Source organism: Epinephelus moara, chromosome 17 (assembly GCF_006386435.1).
Source record: "Epinephelus moara isolate mb chromosome 17, YSFRI_EMoa_1.0, whole genome shotgun sequence".
Taxonomy (NCBI): Eukaryota; Metazoa; Chordata; class Actinopteri; order Perciformes; family Serranidae; genus Epinephelus; species Epinephelus moara.
The window spans coordinates 22,563,957-22,582,090 of record NC_065522.1 but is presented as its reverse complement, the minus strand read 5'-3'; the positions used below and the strand labels follow the sequence as shown (position 1 = coordinate 22,582,090).

Here is an 18,134-nt window from a genome sequence, read left to right as displayed (position 1 = left end):
TAATGACTTAGTACCTCAAGATAATGACATAGGACTGAAAATAATGGCTTAGTATCACAAAATAATGACTTAGTACCTCAAGATAATGACATAGGACTGAAAATAATGGCTTAGTATCACAAAATAATGACTTAGTACCTCAAGATAATGACATAGGACTGAAAATAATGGCTTAGTATCACAAAATAATGACTTAGTACCTCAAGATAATGACATAGGACTGAAAATAATGGCTTAGTATCACAAAATAATGACTTAGTACCTCAAGATAATGACATAGGACTGAAAATAATGGCTTAGTATCACAAAATAATGACTTAGTACCTCAAGATAATGACATAGGACTGAAAATAATGGCTTAGTATCACAAAATAATGACTTAGTACCTCAAGATAATGACATAGGACTGAAAATAATGGCTTAGTATCACAAAATAATGACTTAGTACCTCAAGATAATGACATAGGACTGAAAATAATGGCTTAGTATCACAAAATAATGACTTAGTACCTCAAGATAATGACATAGGACTGAAAATAATGGCTTAGTATCACAAAATAATGACTTAGTACCTCAAGATAATGACATAGGACTGAAAATAATGGCTTAGTATCACAAAATAATGACTTAGTACCTCAAGATAATGACATAGGACTGAAAATAATGGCTTAGTATCACAAAATAATGACTTAGTACCTCAAGATAATGACGTAGGACTGAAAATAATGACTTAGTATCACAAAATAATGACTTAGCACCTCAAGATAATGACATGATAGGACTGAAAATAATGACTTAGTATCTAAAAAATTACTTTGTATTTGAAAATATTTAATAAGTACCACACACAAAAAAAAACTTATTACCTCAAAAAAATGACTTAGTACCTCAAGATAATGACATAGGACTGAAAATAATGACTTAGTATAGCAAAATAATGACTTAGTAACGCTTGATACTCAATTAGTATCTCAAAAATAATGAGTATATCATGATTGAAACCCTTAAAATATCATAATGACTTAGTATCTAAAAAATTACTTTGTATTTGAAAATATTTAATAAGTACCACACACAAAAAAAAACTTATTACCTCAAAAAAATGACTTAGTACCTCAAGATAATGACATAGGACTGAAAATAATGGCTTAGTATCACAAAATAATGACTTAGCACCTCAAGATAATGACATAGGAACTGACTATTTTGAGATACTATGTCATATTTGTTTTAAAAATCCTAAGTCATTGTTTCCAGAAAGTTTCCGGCTGTAATGACTCAACAGGGTCTTTTATTTTCATGACACAGGCGGAAATGGTTCTCCACACTAACCTGAGCTGACTTGCTGTAGCAGGTGGATATATAGAGGCTAACGTCCAGCTGCTGGAGGAGGAGTCCCATCGTGTAGGCAACAGTGTCGGCGTGACTACGGCTGAACAACCGCTGACCCTCCGTCCTTTCCCCGAGGTGCAAACATGGCTCTGAGCCGCCTGGAGAAGGCTCAGGTGTGGCTCTATAAGGCGCTGATTGGAGTCCTCTTCATGCTGTTTCGGCTCCTGTCACCTCGGAGACCTGCTATGTCCGGGAAGAAGCTTCCGCCCGTCAGCAGCCCTCTCCTGGTCATGTCAGCCACGCAGCTCGCCAAGAAGATCCGGCGAAAAGAGGTGTGTACCCGGTCACACTGCGAGACAACCGCTGCTGGATAGACCAGATTCTTCATTAGACCCAGTCATTTATTATTACTGAAATATTTTATGTTAATGTCTGTGTAGAATGGTAAAAGTTAGGCTACAGAGCAGCAAGCTGTCAGTCTCAACATCTGGCTTGGTTATTTTCTCTGACATTCATAAAGCTTGTTTTTCCAATAAATAAAAACATTATTATAGCCAAAGCAAGCTCCACCTCTGGTCCAGTCTCACGGGATCTAGTCCCCACAGTTTCATTTTCTTTCCAAGCCTGCACGCATTTATAATGACTCAGTAACACCTGTGGAATAACAACACCTGTGTGTTTTATCATCATAATAAATGGGCACAATAGGAGCAGCTGTTCTGTAAGGTCCCTGCAGCCTTTTATGAGACATGTGATTTTAATTTTATTGAGACAATCAGACAGGTATAGGTAGGGCTTTGCATGTGCATTATATTGTAAGGCATCCAAAATTAGAGCTGCAATTAATCGAGTAGTTGTCAGCTGATACCGATGTGTTGATATTATCGTGCATCCCTAAACAACTAAGCGATTAATTGAAATTAAAAATAATTGTTAGTTGCAGCACTATCCAAGGTAAATTGAAGAGGGGGAGCAACATAGTTCAACACTACAAGGTCATTACTATAAAATTAAAAAAAAATTTTTTTTAAATTTTACATACTTTATTCATCCCCGAGGGGAAATTCAATTTTTCAGTCTGTTTGTCAATTACACACAGGTCCGAACACACACATGCACAAATTGGACCTATACATGCACTAAGTGGAGAGATGTCAGAGTGGGCTGCCTATGACAGGCGCTCCAAGTGGTTGGGGGGTTCGGTGCCTTGCTCAGGGGCACCTCGGCAGTGCCCAGGAGGTGAACTGGCACCTCTCCAGCTACCAGTCCACGCTCCATATTTTGGTCCGGATGGGGACTCGAACAGGTGACCCTCCGGTTCCCAACCCAAGTCCCTATGGACTGAGCTACTGCCGAAGTACGGCGCGGGACGGTTCCTGCCAGACCAACCAACCAGAAAAGAGGCGTCAGCAGAGCAGCAGAGGGCCTGCTATAGGATATATATATGTATATAGGAGCTATATGTAAGAAATCTAAAGCAAATAGTCGTAAAATCCTCCTAATATGTCACAGAGACTAAGGAATAATGTTCATATAACATACTGATTTCACTGACAACAATAGTACAGCCAGAATATTCGCATTTAAAAAACATTTTTACAGTCTGCAAATCATGTTTATGTTTTGAATTTGTGTTTTGGCCTGTTGCGCCACCCACCGCCGTCTACCAGTCACGCAGTCAGTAGAGTCTCAGCATCAGTTACAGTTACGACTGAGCTACAGCAGCACGGCAAGCAGCATTAGCAGTGTCCCGGTACATAGCATTAGCAGCCGGCTCCTCCTCAGCTGTATCCCGGCAGCAGCGTTAGCAGCAGAGAAGCCGGACTTGCTCGAACGGTCCGCTGGAAAACCGAAGATCAAGGACGCGGCGACGCGGCCCTGCCACGGCAGCCGCCCGTGGGCAAACAAATCAGTCTCCAGCGTGCCGCTGTCCAGCAACCTCGAATCTGTAGGGGAGGGGGGGCGGACACGACTCGCGGCAGTATTTTGAATTTCAGTGCAGTAACCGTTTTGGCCACATTCTTACATACAGTGCCTTTAAATTCACAAATCTTGTATTTATTTAACTGGATGGCAGTGTGTTGTGCAGGTTGCTCTTATATAGAGCCGAAACAACTATCAATCAACTAATCAATTGATGATTTGTCTAAGCCATTTTTAAGGAAAAAATTACAGTGGCCTTAAGGGTTAAAACACAACAACATCTCACAAAATATGACATTTCACAAACACATTTCACAAAACACTTCAGAAAATGAATTGTTTTGTAAAATGTTTTTTAAATGTCGTGTTTTGTGAGATGTTGTGTAAAATGTTGCAGTTTTATGAAAAGTTGTCATGTTTTGTGAGATGTAGAATTTTGTGAAACGTCCTATTTCGTTTGACCCCCAGGGCCACCGTGAAAAATACACTAGTCTCGCTTGTGAAATGTGAATATGTTCAGGTTTTTTTTTTTTTAACAATATCTTCCATAGTATAAAAAGAATGATTAAGTGAACTGAGAAAAAAACCCAACCAGCACAATAATCTGTAATGAAAATCACTGCAGCCCCATGGTATATCCATGCGCATTAATAAGTTGGTGGCAGAACATAAAAAGTTAAAAGATAATATCTTTTCCTCTCCCCCTCCTCGTCTTTAGGACAAACCTGTTTCATACCTCACCTGGAGGAATGCACTGCAATGATTTTATACAGTTCTTTCAGCGTGACTTGTCTTTGTGTTGTGCACCTGTGTACTATTGTGTCTGCAGGTGTCGAGTGTGGAGGTGGTGCGGGCTTACATTGACAGGATCCAGGAAGTCAACCCTTTTCTGAATGCTGTAACAAAAGACAGGCAAGAAAGAATCATTCTCCCTGAGATACTTTTATCTCTTTATGTTTACTGTGCTCTACAGCTGCAGAGATTGATCTGTTAATGTCACCCCCAAAGTCATGGAATTTCAGTCTCATTTTCCAGGCATGGAAAAGTCAAAGAATTAGTAAAATCCTTAAAGTTTTGGAGAATCATGGAATTTTATTGCATGTAATCAAAGTAATCTTCTGTGGATAACCAGGTCATGATAATCCCAATTGCTGTATGGTAGGCAACTGAATGTGAGATGGATCGGCAGTTTGGCGCGGCGTCTGCAGTGATGTGGACACTGTGCCGGGCTGTCGTGCTGGTTCATCTACATCCCAACCTTCACCTATGGTCATGAGCTCTGGGTAGTGAGGTCGTGAGGAATGAGGTTGCCGATACAAGCAGCCAGAACGAGTTTCCTCAGGAGGGTGGCTAGGCTCAGCCTTAGAGATAGAGTAAAGGAGCTCAGACATCCAGAGGGAGCTTGGAGTAGAGCCGCTGCTCCTTCACGTTGAAACGGGTCAGTTGAGTTGGTTTGGGCATCTGATCAGGATGCCTCCTGGGTGCCTCCCGCTGGAGGTGTTCCGGGCACTGGTAGGAGGCCTCGGGGCAGACCCAGAACATGATGGAGGGATTATATATCTCATCTGGCCTGGGAACGCATCAGGGCCACCCAGAAGGAGCTGGAAAGTGTTGCTGGAGAGAGTGACTTCTGGAATACTTTGCTCCGCCTGCTGCCCCCGCGACTCGGTTTCAGATAAGCAATTGAAAACGGATGGATGGGTTCTCCTCTCATCCAAGTGGCATTTGTCGGATTGGTGGATGAAAGGCAAAATGTCTTCAAGAAACTCAAGCAAGTCCAGTTACCTATGATTTAGCACTTAGGATTACTATGATCTGGAGGCCTGAGAATCTTCCTCAACACCTTCGATGTAATGTAACATAACAGGGACTATATTTTCTGTAGCTGTTGACGTAACATAGCTCTAATACGCCTTGATAACCAACAGGCTGGCTGAACTGTCGGCTGGCACTCCCCCACTTGGAGCTTACTGCTCCAAGTCTGCAAACTGCCTATAATGATAAAATTGTTGTGCTCCCATGTTTCTTCTTTTATTCTTCTTCTTTGTTGGCGCTTGCAGCTAAATTATTTATTTTCAATGCTGCCACTTACCTTTATAACTTTACTCCTCTACAAAATGTACTCATGCCATCATCATATTTATCATTTGTCATATTTACACAGAAAATCTTAAATTTATAACTGAAAGTATATTAATTATATGAACTGTCATGGTGACGCTTGAATTCTGCCATACTTACAGTTTCCACTACGATGCATGAATCTTAAAATCAAGCCTTTTTTATAAATCAGGAATTAAGCAGAATTCTGTCAAATAATATATCTCTGTCTCTGTCCAGGTTTGATGCTGCCCTGCAGGAGGCCACCCAGGTCGATAAGCTGATTGAGGAGGAAACTGGAGGAGAGGAGGTGCTGGAGGACCGACTGCCTTTATTGGGAGTCCCGCTCTCTGTCAAAGAGTCCTTCTCCCTCCAGGGTAAAGTCCAGACATCTAATCTCCTGTCCCCCACTTGGACGTGAGGGACGTTTGACACTAATAACATAAATTCACCTACAAATTGCTACTTGGATAGTTTAAATGTACAGTTTAACAGCTGTTATTGTTAAATATGTAAGGCTATGAGGCAGCTTTGTTGTCAGTCTGTTTAGAGTTTATTTCATGTTGCAGTTGAGCATTTTAAAGGTCCAGAGTAACGGTGGAGTTTGGAGCCAAAAGCAACATCAGGAGCAGGCGGAACAGTTAGTACTTTGCTTTAATACACTACTTATAAATAAATACAGGGAGTGCAGACTGGTGAAGCAACAGAAAGCGTCAGTGTTCATTGTCAGAGCCCCCAGGGGAACAGAATCAGTCCATAGCTCTCTGCGTGAAATGCTGAAGCAGCACACAGGTGAGGTGCCGGCTTCTGCCAGGCGCACACGCACAGCAGACAGTTCAATTGTGTGCAATGGTAACGAGAAGGGGCAGGCAGAGAGCGATGTAAGAAGAGCTGAGGTGCCAAAAAGTGCGAAGCCGGGTGTGGACAGGGGAGAGCTTAACAGCAGTGATGAAATGTGGAATCTGCGGTGCACACACAAGGGCGAAGTGTGCTGCCACACAACGAAGCAATCCACAGCTCAGAAGATCACAGGTGACAGAACCGGTAAACTCACTTTGGAAAGCTGGGTGATGGACTGTCCAGACAGCTGCAGGAAACCGGCGAACAGGAACCAGGGGGCCAGCAGAGCTTGTGGTCGAAAACAGAAGGCAGAGTGATTTACCGGAGGGCAAACGAGGCAGGAGAGTCAGGGATGGGCAGGGTCGATACTAAGGAAGCAGCCCGGAAACAAACGCTGGAAAGTCTTGCGTGTAGGCGAAGAACAATCTGGCAAGGAGTGTCTGTGAAGACAAACCAAACACTGGCTCTAGATAGGGCCAATTGCGGTATTGCATTGGGCACCAAAGTAAGCAGCCTCTTCTGAAACGAGCAGTGTCGGAAAAACATTGTTTTTTTTATGTAAAACTGCTTTATTCAGTGTTTTTACCAGTTTAAATCACAGGGTCTGTTTGTTTTGGAGCGGAGGAGACCTCTATGGATAATTCGGCTCCTGGCAAAAACCTCCTGAATGTCTGGATCAGATAAAAGTTGAGCATACTTTAAGTTATCAGAGAAAAAAGGTGAGCACACATTGGCAGGCGCTGGGCTAGAGAGAGGAAGAGACCTCTTCAGATAATTTGGCTCACGATAAAAACTCCCTGGACAATGAACACTAAAGAAAATCCAGCCGGGTTGCAGTCCTCACTGCTAGACGCCACTGAACCCCCTTAATTACACACTGGACCTTAAACACATTTCTGTCTTGCAGGTATGCCCCTCACGACAGGTGTGATCTCCAGGCGAGGAGTCGTGGCCACTGTCGATGCTCCTCCGGTGGCCCTGCTGAAGAGAGCGGGCGCCATCCCGATGGGCGTCACCAACACCAGTGAACTGTGCATGTGGTGCGAGTCCCACAACCACCTCCACGGCATCACTAGCAACCCGTATGACCTGGAGAGGATACCAGGAGGAAGTTCAGGTGAGAAATGTCAACTTTCAGCTTAACGGTGACCTTAAGGATTGACTTTTAGGCAGAGGATCCTGTTGTGGACATTGACGGCTTAGAGACAAGGAGCATTTATTCAGAACAGCTAATTGTCTGTTAGTCTCCAGGAATAGCCCTGGTGTTGCCTGATAATCAAATTACAGCACAGTGCAGACAGACACAAAGGCTCTGGCTCTGGTTCCTTAAAGGGGAACTAACGAAACCTGCTCAGGTTTCAGGGAGTTCTACTGCATGTGTGAAAAATAGCTGTATAAAGCTGAAGTTAAATGTTCCTTGTGGAGTGAATCACCACTGTAAATACACATCATTGTGGTTAAAACAGATAAAGCAAACCGACCAACTTATCTCTCCTCTCTGTCCGTTTATCCCCTCTTCCCTCTGCCTGCCTCAGGTGGGGAGGGCAGTATACTGGGAGCAGCAGGTGCAGTCATTGGCGTGGGCTCGGACATTGGAGGCAGCATCCGTATGCCCTGTTTCTTCAATGGAATATTTGGCCATAAAACCACCCCTGGTAAGAGAAGCTAAATGTTAAATGTATATTAAAGTTCCTCTCCTGGAATTTATTCAACCCCTAAATACTCATTTCAGTTTATCAAAATTACATATCTATATGTTTTTTTGGCTTAGGCGACGTGCGTAGGGTCTGCCGCACAAGTATAAATCCTGCTTATAAGTTAGATAAAAATGCACCTGCCGTACAGTTGTCATAAACGAGGAAATTAGCTAAAGAGGCCACACGTATTGTTCCAGGCTGTAAATGTGTTTATATCAGCTGTAAAGTTTGACATTTTAACATGGAGGTCTATGGGGATTGACTCACTCCTGGAGCCAGCCTCAAGTGGCCATTAGAGGAACTGCAGTTTTTGGGCTCTTTTGTGTTGGCTTCATTTTTTAGCCTTTGAGGTTGTGGGTCCATGTCATTGGTTCGACAGCCCATTGGTTCGACATCCCATTAGTCCGACTGTCCGCGGTGCTGAACGGCTCACGGCAGGCGTATGGTGCGCCACGACCGGCTTGAGGCGGAGCAGGCTCACGGCTTATGTGTTTGTCACTTTCTTTTTCATTTTAACCCACACCATGATCTTTTCCTGACCCTAACCAAGTGGTTTTTGTGCCTAAACCTAACCAGACCTTAACCACAGGGCATCATGATGATTTCGGAACAGACTTCGGAACAATGAGTTTAATATGGTCGGAACAATGGGATGGCGAAACAATGGGCAGTTCCCGAGGTTGCTGCTTGGCTTCCATTAATCAGGTGGACACAATATAAACTTAAAAGGTGTTAATATGCCAATGTTGTCTTTACAGCTTGTTTCTGCTGCCCCCCAGTGGCCAAAAATAAGTTATTGCAGGTTTAAAGAACACACAATATACCAGACTTCTCTGTAACTGTGATGTGTTTCTGCAGGTGTCGTGTCCCTTGACAACCAGTATCCACCTTGTACTGGCAGACACCCAGAGTACTGTAGCAGTGGTCCCATGTGCCGCTACGCTGAGGACCTGCTGCCTATGCTCAAGATCATGGTGGGACCCAACTCTCACATGTAAGAGCCAGATGTTAAAGAACTTGCCCTTTTAAAAGTAGAGCTGTCACTGCAAAGCTGTTGCCGGTGCTCTTGTACTTATCTTGGTTCACCTGCAGACGGCACTTGACAAGGTAACCTCTGTATTTTCAACCTAGATCCTATGGTCTCATGTCTTTGCGTCTAAATAACTAATGGTAGCAACAATATTTGAAACTGGTCCAGATGTCAGTATGTCACCTACTTTGCCCTTAAGGAAGAGAGTTGCAAGCGTTAGCTGCAAAACAGGCTGCAGTGTAACTATTTGGAGCACGGACAATTTATGTCCACTAAAAGTGTTTGTTTTTGCTCCAGTGTATTTTGCTAAGTGTCTGACAACATTATGGAAAGAATCCCTACATTGACAGACGTTTTTGTTTTATGAGAAACAGCCCGAAAACTGCTATTGTCAAACCCACCAGACTCCATTTAAAAAAACATTAATTGTATGATTGTAAATCGCACTGCATACAAAGTGGACAGAGGCAAAATAAAACTCACAAATGCCATCTTGGTTCATCTTTCCACTGTTCCAACAATCACTTACTCTGGTTTGGTTGAAATAAACCCTTAATTCACCCAGTTAGATGTGAAAATATGCTGGTTCTACACAAGTTAAAATAACTGTTTATTTAAATGGTGTCTGGTGGGTTTTGCGATGGCGATTTCTGTGCTGTTTCTGGTTAAACAAAAAGGATCTTTCTCTTTTACCCAAAGGTCTTTATCTGTAGGGATCCTTTCCATAATGTTGTCACTTAAAATAACAGTCTGAGCCTGTCAGTGGCAAAAACCAAGCACTTTTAGTGGACGTAAATTGTCAGTGCGGAAATGTCCCAAATGTTTATATTGCAGTCTGTTTTGCTCAATACTGGACCAATTTTAAAATTAATCTATAAATGTGTTTCCTGCATGAGGGTAAATGTTCCCATCACAAACAGTTTCCCTCAGGTAACAGTCAGGGTGTGAGGGGAATTAAATGCAAATATGCCATTTAGAAATGTAAATAATGTCTTAACTGACTTAAGCTCTTATCAAGTGAATGTAAACCACCCCGTGAACCACAATCCACAGTAATCTACAGGGCCAAGAGTCAGACACACACCTAGCTGCTGACAGTGTGTGTGTTTAGATGTCTTCAAGGTTCTACACTAATGTTTGTCTAACCAGCAGTATTTCTTTAAATGTGTTCACAGGTTGTCATTAAACAAAAAAGTGGACCTAAAAAAGCTGCGGTTCTTCACCATCCCTCATGATGGCGGCTCTCAGATGACGTATCCTGTCAGCAAAGAGCTCATGGAGATTCAGAGGAAGGTTTGTTGAAACCAACTTCTGCCTTGACTCTGTGAAACGTTGCAAAATCAGGTTTATCAGTCAGGTTTTTAGAATTAAAATCCTCACGTTATGTCCTCCAGGTGGTGAAGAGTCTGGAGGCTGACCTTGGAGTGAAAGTCAAAGAAGTGAGTTTCCCCGGGCTCCGATACAGCTTCCAAATCTGGGACACCTACATGGCTCTTCCTGATGATGAGGGCAAGGTAGGTGACATCCTGAGTCAGAGCAAAGTGTTTTTATCAGAGTGTTTTTATCAGTTTCCCTCATAGCAGAAGGAGGAGAAACAGGAAGGACAGGAGAGGAACAGGCGTTTGTTACCCAAGACTCTCTCATAGAAAAGACACGTTTCACAGTGAAAGAAAGCAGGCCGGATCTTAGTCACAGCACCTATTGTAGTCTGCTGCTTAGAAATGGTTCACTAATCTGTTTAGCTGCCAGAGCACAGCATACCACACTCACACACACACACCTCTGAGGACTGCAGGGTCCTTCAGTTAGTCTGATAAGTTGTTATACTTACTGCCGTGCTGCTACTAATTCACTTGGTCTGAAATATTTTTCTCCAAATTTGTATTTAATTTGACACAAGAGCTGTTGTGGTGGAAAATATTTAAGAGCATTTACTAAATGCTGAACTTTGGCACAATTTTGAGGTACTACTTTATATTTCTACTCCATGACATGTCAGAGGGAAATACTGTTACTTTTCTGTGTTCATTTGACAAATATGGCTACATGAAAACAAACATGATAATCTAATAAAATACAATACACTGTTAAAGATTAACCCAGTGGTAAGTGGTAGGAGTGTCGCACACAAACGGGAGCAAACCTGCTCAACTACTCCAACAGAAAAGGAGACCTATATTGTATCTTAGCATCCACATTAAAGGGACAATTCACCCCAAAATAAAAAAATCCATATTCAAAAAATCCCCTTGTTGTGAGCAGTTTCATGTAGGAGCAATTTTCTTTCAATCCATCCAATCACTGCAGTTTTACTGCAAATTTAAACACTGATCGTAGTTTCCTATGAGTTTCATCAATCGTAAAAGTCCCCTGCCTAATGTCACCAAACTCACTTCCTTGTTTTTAGTTGTGAAGACACAGACTTGGCAACACAAATGTCTCACAGTTACCTAAAAAAATAAATAAATAAAATTACTGACCGAACAAGGCAATCCCATGATGTTCTGCACAAAGTGGGAGTCAACTGTTTTGCAATGGATGCAACATTGTGGTGGAACACAAATAAAAGTCAAAGAATACAACACTTCTTCGTCAAACACACCTGAAGGATGGATACTGCAGCACGTAGACAACAGACAAGACAAATAACCATGGCAGAGGCTGTTCAATCCAGATCAATTACATGTGCTGACAGAATCAAGGTGGGTTTGATTTAATATGCATGGTTAGGATAGGATAGGACAGACTTTATTTGTCCCAGTGGGAAATTTGTCTTGGACTTTACAGTGTCTTCATTGTGAACAGTATAAAAAACAACAACACAACCACGTTAGGGCTCATTTATGCTCCCTTTACGTACGAAAATGTATACGTCCGTTTCAAACGATGTTACCATCACTGCCCACATACTTCCATGCGCCCTTTACGTTGGCATGGATGTTAACCAATATATCCACCAGGAGGCAGCCCAGCGTCAAAAGTTTATGACAACAACAAACTCAAAAACAAACATGCCGACTGTGGAGGAGATATTGATAATGTACCTCTTGCATAAAAGACAAAAACAGAGGCAGCGTTGTAGGAGGCGGTGGTCGGTGAGGCCGTTAAATACATCGCGACTGGAGGACGGAGAATTCTTTTCTCTAGTACTGCCGATGAGAGAAATTGAATTGTTATTTCTTCTTCGTGTCTCACTAGAGCTACGTATCGGGTAGTGACAGCAACACTGCCCCCACGGTTTCCGGTGGTACTGCTCCGTTTCGCCCGTATCTGTAAGCTTTATGGAAACGTACAGAAATACGGACGAAATGAACGCGGAGCACGGACAGAAGGCTCCGTCCGTATCTGGATCCGTATTTAACGTTGAGCATAAATGAGCCCTTAGTGGTAACGTTAGCAGTGTAAATCAAAAACTCAAAACAGTACAGTTTTGTTCTCAGTGAAACAAGTACACTTTTAGTGAATTATACAAGAAAGTTGCATACTGGTATATTCTTGCTTTTTTAAGTTGCTCCTGCAGTTTCATAGCAAAATAAAGCCTGAAAACACAGCAACGCACAATGCAATTTTTTTGAAAAGCTGCTGTGAAATCAGGGACTGACTGAGCTAGCTTACATTACAGCTCAGCCGAGAAGCCATGTCCATGAGTAGATGCACGTTTCCTTCTGTGCAGTGATACAGTTGTCGGGTGTTGTTGGGTAGAGAGAAAATAGTTCCTACATGAAACTGCTCACAACAAGGTCTGTGGATTATCTTGAGTAACCAGGTCATGATTTCTGTTAAGAGACATTGATGTTGAGTTTTTCAAATGTATTTTTTGTCGCACAAACCGAGTGCCATCTAGTTCCATTATATTGGAGAGAAGGCAGACATCTCTACAACTGATATCTCCAACACACTGCAACTCAGAGCAAAACAATCTAGACTAATAAAAAGCACTGCAGGTAAGAGAAAAAATATGTTTTGGATTTTAGGGTGAACTGTCCCTTTAAGGTCAGTACATGTTATAGAGTGGTATTACTGCAATGGAGAAAACCCTGTGAGATTACGTAGAGGACACATTATAGTTCCATGGTATCTTCTTTATTCTGGCTGCTTTCCATATTTTTGATTTAAGTAGATTTTGATTGCAATATTTCAGGCGTCACAATTTATGAGAAGAGAGAATGTGTTTCTATAATATTTTGGTGCACTGTACAAGTGTGTATTTCCTATTTTAAGGTACTACTTTATCACTCGCTTTAATTAAAAGCATGGTGTTGAGATAACACTCACAGTATAGTAAGGGAGCTGTCGCAGGTCAGTGTTACCAGTGTGATAGTCGGGTGGAAACAGAAAATAGCAACCACATGACTGTCTGTTGATGACCGGGAACAGCACAGCAGTGTGGTAACTGAAGCATGATGTACACACTGTGTCTTCTATGTGACTGTTAGTGTTTAAAATGTGTCCTTTTCTTAGACTCCTACGCCATTTGCTGAGCTGATGGGAGAACCAGGGCGACCTGTGTGGCCTCTGTGGGAGCTGCTGAAATGGTTGATAGGAAAATCAGAGCACACGATGGCCGCTATCGGTAAGAAGGGAAAAACATATATTATACCTTAAAGAGTGTTTTGAATTATGAATAAAACAGGATGACTGTTTTATTCTGGTAGCAGCTGTCTTAAAGCTGCAGCTGTACAAGTTTCCATGACGTGTGTGTGTGTGTGATGTGTTCAGGTCTGGGCCTGCTGGAGATGACCCATGTGTCCAAACCCTCGCCCTTCATCATCCAGCAGAAGGAAAAGCTGCAGAAGGAGGTAGACGAGTTGTTGGGGACAGACGGTGTTTTCCTTTACCCCTCACACCCCAGAGTGGCTCCCAAACACCACCACCCGCTCTTCAGACCCTTCGACTTCGCCTACACAGGTCAGTCCTCGTCAGGTTTCAACAGTCCTGCTTCATGTGTTCAGTCTCAGGGCAGGAACACATGCCTTTACTCCTACTACTTATTTACTGTACAGGCCTGAATATTAGGGTGCTTTCAGACCCAGAGTTGTCTTGCTTTCTGAATCAGGGACTAATTTAGTTATAAAGTTGCATAATTACCTGGAGTTTTCTTTCACGTGAATGCTCCACTAAAATGATCAAACACAACATGTAGTATTTGCAGTGACAGGACTTGCAGTAAAGTGCTCAGAATGTGCTCCAGTCTTGTTTTTATTCCCACGTACCTCCAGGTGTAATCAACATCCTCGGGCTGCCGGTCACCCAGTGCCCCCTGGGTCTGGGTGAGGAGGGTCTCCCTCTGGGTGTGCAGGTGGCTGCTGGGAAGCTGCAGGACCATCTGACCCTGGAGGTGGCTCTGTACCTGGAGAAGACGTTCGGCGGCTGGAGGGACCCCGGGGCCAACTGAAACTACACACTGACAGCCGTTACCAAATCTCCAGACTGGAGCCAGTTGGATTGAAGATTGTGGTACTCTCTTATCTGCCTTGCTGCTTGCTGTAGTACACAAAGAGGTACAATCAAATCTCTGAATGTTCGAGTGGAAACGAGTGATTTTTGCACCAATGAGTTGTTCCAATAAGTGTCAGTCATGATTTGTATGATTTTACCCTGTTCAGGAACGATGAAGTTATGAGCACAAGCTTTAAAAAAGATAGATTTTTATATTAATGGATAATTAGCATTCACATTAACACACATAATGAGGGTTTTTTGGCTGTTGGTGACTTGGTTTGACACGTCAGTATGATGCCAGTGTCTGACAGGACGTTTTTCCCCGTTTCCGGACTGCCAACACCTATACAGTTACATGTGTTACAATTTTAGCTCTCAAAAGGTCAGCAGACGACATGTTCAAGGTTTTAAACACCCTCCACACACACACACACACACACACACACACACACACACACACACACACACACACACACACACACACGCACACGTTTCTGTTGTTAAAACTACTGACTCCTCTGCTCAGGTTCACGCTGAGTGGAGCTATGCTGACAGTTTGCGGATGTTACCTGACTCCGTACACATTAAAGAATCATAAAGGTGTAGTTTGTCCTGTGTAAACAACTAATCTAGAGAGATGACAATCACGTGTGCTCACACATCCCTGAGGAGGTCAGAATAATGAAACACCAATGTAAATGTGTCAGCGTTTTGTAACTTACTAGAAATGTTTAAACACTGACAAAACCTTGGATGTGTGGTAATGTGAATGTTGCATAATGGCGGTTAATCAGTTGTGGTGCCTGTTTGTTTTTTGCTGCAATTCATGTATTTCATTTAATAAAAAAATAAAACCTCTTAATTTTTTCTGTCATTTATACATTCAGATTCCTACAATAAAACTAAGGATTTTAAAGGTCCAGTGTGGGTGATAGGGTGATATATACTGCCAGAAATGGAATATAATAGTAATCACCTGTACAACAGTTATATCAATATATATATATATATATATATATATATATATATATATATATATATATAAATTCAGAGGAAGAAACCTCTGCGGATAGTTTGGCTCCTGGTAAAAACCTCCTGAGCAATGAACACGAAAGGAATTCAAACCAGGAGAAGTTTCAGCTGGTTGCAATCTTCAATTCTCACCTCTAGATGTCACTAAATCCCCTAAATCTTACACACTGGACCTTTAAGTAATTTCCACATTTCAGTACTTGCATTGCACAGCATTCAGGTACTCAGAAAAACAAAAAACAATCTAATAGGAATTTAAATTGCCTTCTATTAGCCTATTAAACCATAAATTCAATGTTAACATTTGAAAAACCCGCAAACTTTCTGTTGCTGTTGTTAAGACGCAGAAGCACTGAGGGACCGTCTCCAGAGCTGGTTTCCTATGGGTCAGTTTGATGTCTGGCCGGTTAGCATGAGCTTACACAGTAGCTGCTAATATCCAACATGGACATTCACACATTCAACAGTAAAACGGCTCAACTCCACTGTCGTTAAACCTGTTAATAAATGTTAGGTGACCTTAGCTGTGTGATGCTAACAGTTAGCCCTTTCACTGTGTATGCAGGTGGACACTCCCCAACTGTCACCGAGTGTGGAGCTCGCACTCCTGCAGCATCTGTCTCAAGATGAACAGAGAGAGCAACAGTGGGGCAAGGAGTGCTGAGCAAAGTGACACACTGCATGCAGCTCTACAATAAAATAAGATGTTGCCCATTATAAATAGTAAAAGAAAATAGAAACATCATGTTTACATGTGGGAAGTTGAGTGGTGAATACGTTTGAGGTCCAGTGTGTAGGACTTGGTGGCATCTAGCAGAGAGGTTGCAGAAGAGAAACTTCTGTGTGCTAAGCGTGGAAGAGAACTATGTTGGCCGACACAAGAACGCAAGCTATCAGACACTTGTATTTAACGCTTTTTAGGACCGTTGCAAGATAATTCTAAGCCAAATTTAAAACTGATTTTGGGATAAATCATCTTTGTCTTATTCAAGCATTGCAGGTCAGTATATAAGTAAGTAGTATTATATGTGGTCCAGTGCAGAAGTAGAATATTTTAGTGGAAATATCACCATTAGAGTGAGTCAGGTTCATCCACATTTTGAGAACAGGTAAGTGCAAGTATAGGAAGAAGACAGTAGAAGGTTCAGTGGTAGGGTTGAAGATTTGTCACATCATAAACTTGGAGTTTCACACAGAAGAGCTTCACTTCAAATGATAGATAAATTAGATAAAATGTTTGTGGAAATTAAGACCTTGTGAATTCAAATTTATGACTGTGACTTGGAGCGTAATTTTTATAAAATTGAATTTAAGACATTTTATGACTCAAGGACTTGCAGACACTCTGAAAGAGTGTCTGCAACCACTTATGTCTGTACAATACATATGAAGCAACAGCCAGTGGCGCTTTGACTGTCCAAAGGTAACAAGATCCACCTACCGACGCCTTCAATAGCTCACTAATTAACACATTATATCTGCTTTGTTTAGTCTGTACAAAGTGTACATGTCAGGTTATGTAAGGTTACATACGGGACCATTTCTTAGCTGAGGTATGCCTTTTAACATATGCATTATACAGTCTGAGTGCACTGGTTTTCTTTAATAGTTAAAATTGTGCAACTTATAGGATTCTGTTAGACTGCACCCAATTTGGGTCAAAACGCTGAGGAAAACCTGCTGAAATATCCAGCTTCAGGCGAAAGGGACAGTTCACCCCAAGTTGCAGAGTGTTGGAAATATTGGTCGTACGGATGTCTGCCTTCTCTCCAATATAATGGAACTCGATGAGACTCTGCTTGTGGTGCTCAAAGCATCAAAAAATACATTTGAAAAACTCAACAGTAATGTCTCTTTACAGAAATCACGACCTGTTGTGATCATCCACCAACAGTGCAAAGAGAAGCCTCTCATCCATGAGTAGATGCACACTGCCTGCTGCACGGTGATAAAGTTGGCGGGTGTAGTTTGGTAGAAAGTAGGGTTGTACCTCACTCAGTCGAATCAGATTTGGCCGTTTAAAATGAATACTCTTTGTTTTTTCTTCATACCAACTTTTGAAGTTTGACGGGCTCAGCAGGATGTGCAGTGCAGCAGTGGCATTCATATATTACAGCAAACAAGCTAACGATGGACTGGATATTGCAACTTTTTTTCTGGATAACAAACAAAATTCGAAAGTCGAATTAAGTATCTGTGAGCTGTAAATTAATCACTTCAAAGCAGAAGTGAGAAAATAATGTTGCCTCGGAGCCTTATGGTGGAAAGTTTCTCCTTCTGTGTTGCTGCATCACGTCCGCAGCTGACGGTACCAAAGAGCAGCGAGAAAGTCAAGAGCGCTCAATCAGCATCAAAATCTGGGGACCAAAACATCTCCAGAAATACACTGCAGAGCACACTAACTAGCAAACAACAACAACAACAACAAAAAAAGACGACTACTCGACTCGAAGCAGTCTCAGTCGATTGAGGGTCTCCGACTGACGACAGTACAATAGCTCCATCATATTGGAGAGAAGGCAGACATCTCTATGGCCAATATCTACAACACTCTGCAGCTCACACCAAAACAATCAAGACTGATAAATATCGTGACAGGTAAGAGGGAAAATATGTATTTTTGATTTTTGGGGTGAACTGTCCCTTTACGGCAAAGGAATTTAAGAAACCCTCCAAAATAGATTAATCACAATCTGATTATAAATGTACGTAGGGGAGGCAAAGGCACATAAAAAACA

The 18,134-nt window shown here is 42.1% G+C and overlaps 1 protein-coding gene across 1 annotated transcript; it reads left to right on the top strand.

The window, feature by feature from the left end:
• The first annotated feature begins 1,346 nt into the window (after positions 1 to 1,346).
• faah2b (fatty acid amide hydrolase 2b) lies at positions 1,347 to 15,222 on the top strand. Its single transcript, XM_050067094.1, has 11 exons — positions 1,347 to 1,664; positions 4,085 to 4,167; positions 5,596 to 5,732; positions 7,103 to 7,312; positions 7,731 to 7,850; positions 8,751 to 8,886; positions 10,098 to 10,215; positions 10,317 to 10,436; positions 13,384 to 13,495; positions 13,642 to 13,830; positions 14,142 to 15,222. The coding sequence occupies exons 1-11, from the start codon at positions 1,476 to 1,478 to the stop codon at positions 14,315 to 14,317; spliced, it is 1,590 nt and encodes a 529-aa protein (XP_049923051.1). The 5' UTR covers positions 1,347 to 1,475; the 3' UTR covers positions 14,318 to 15,222.
• The last annotated feature ends 2,912 nt before the right edge of the window (positions 15,223 to 18,134 follow it).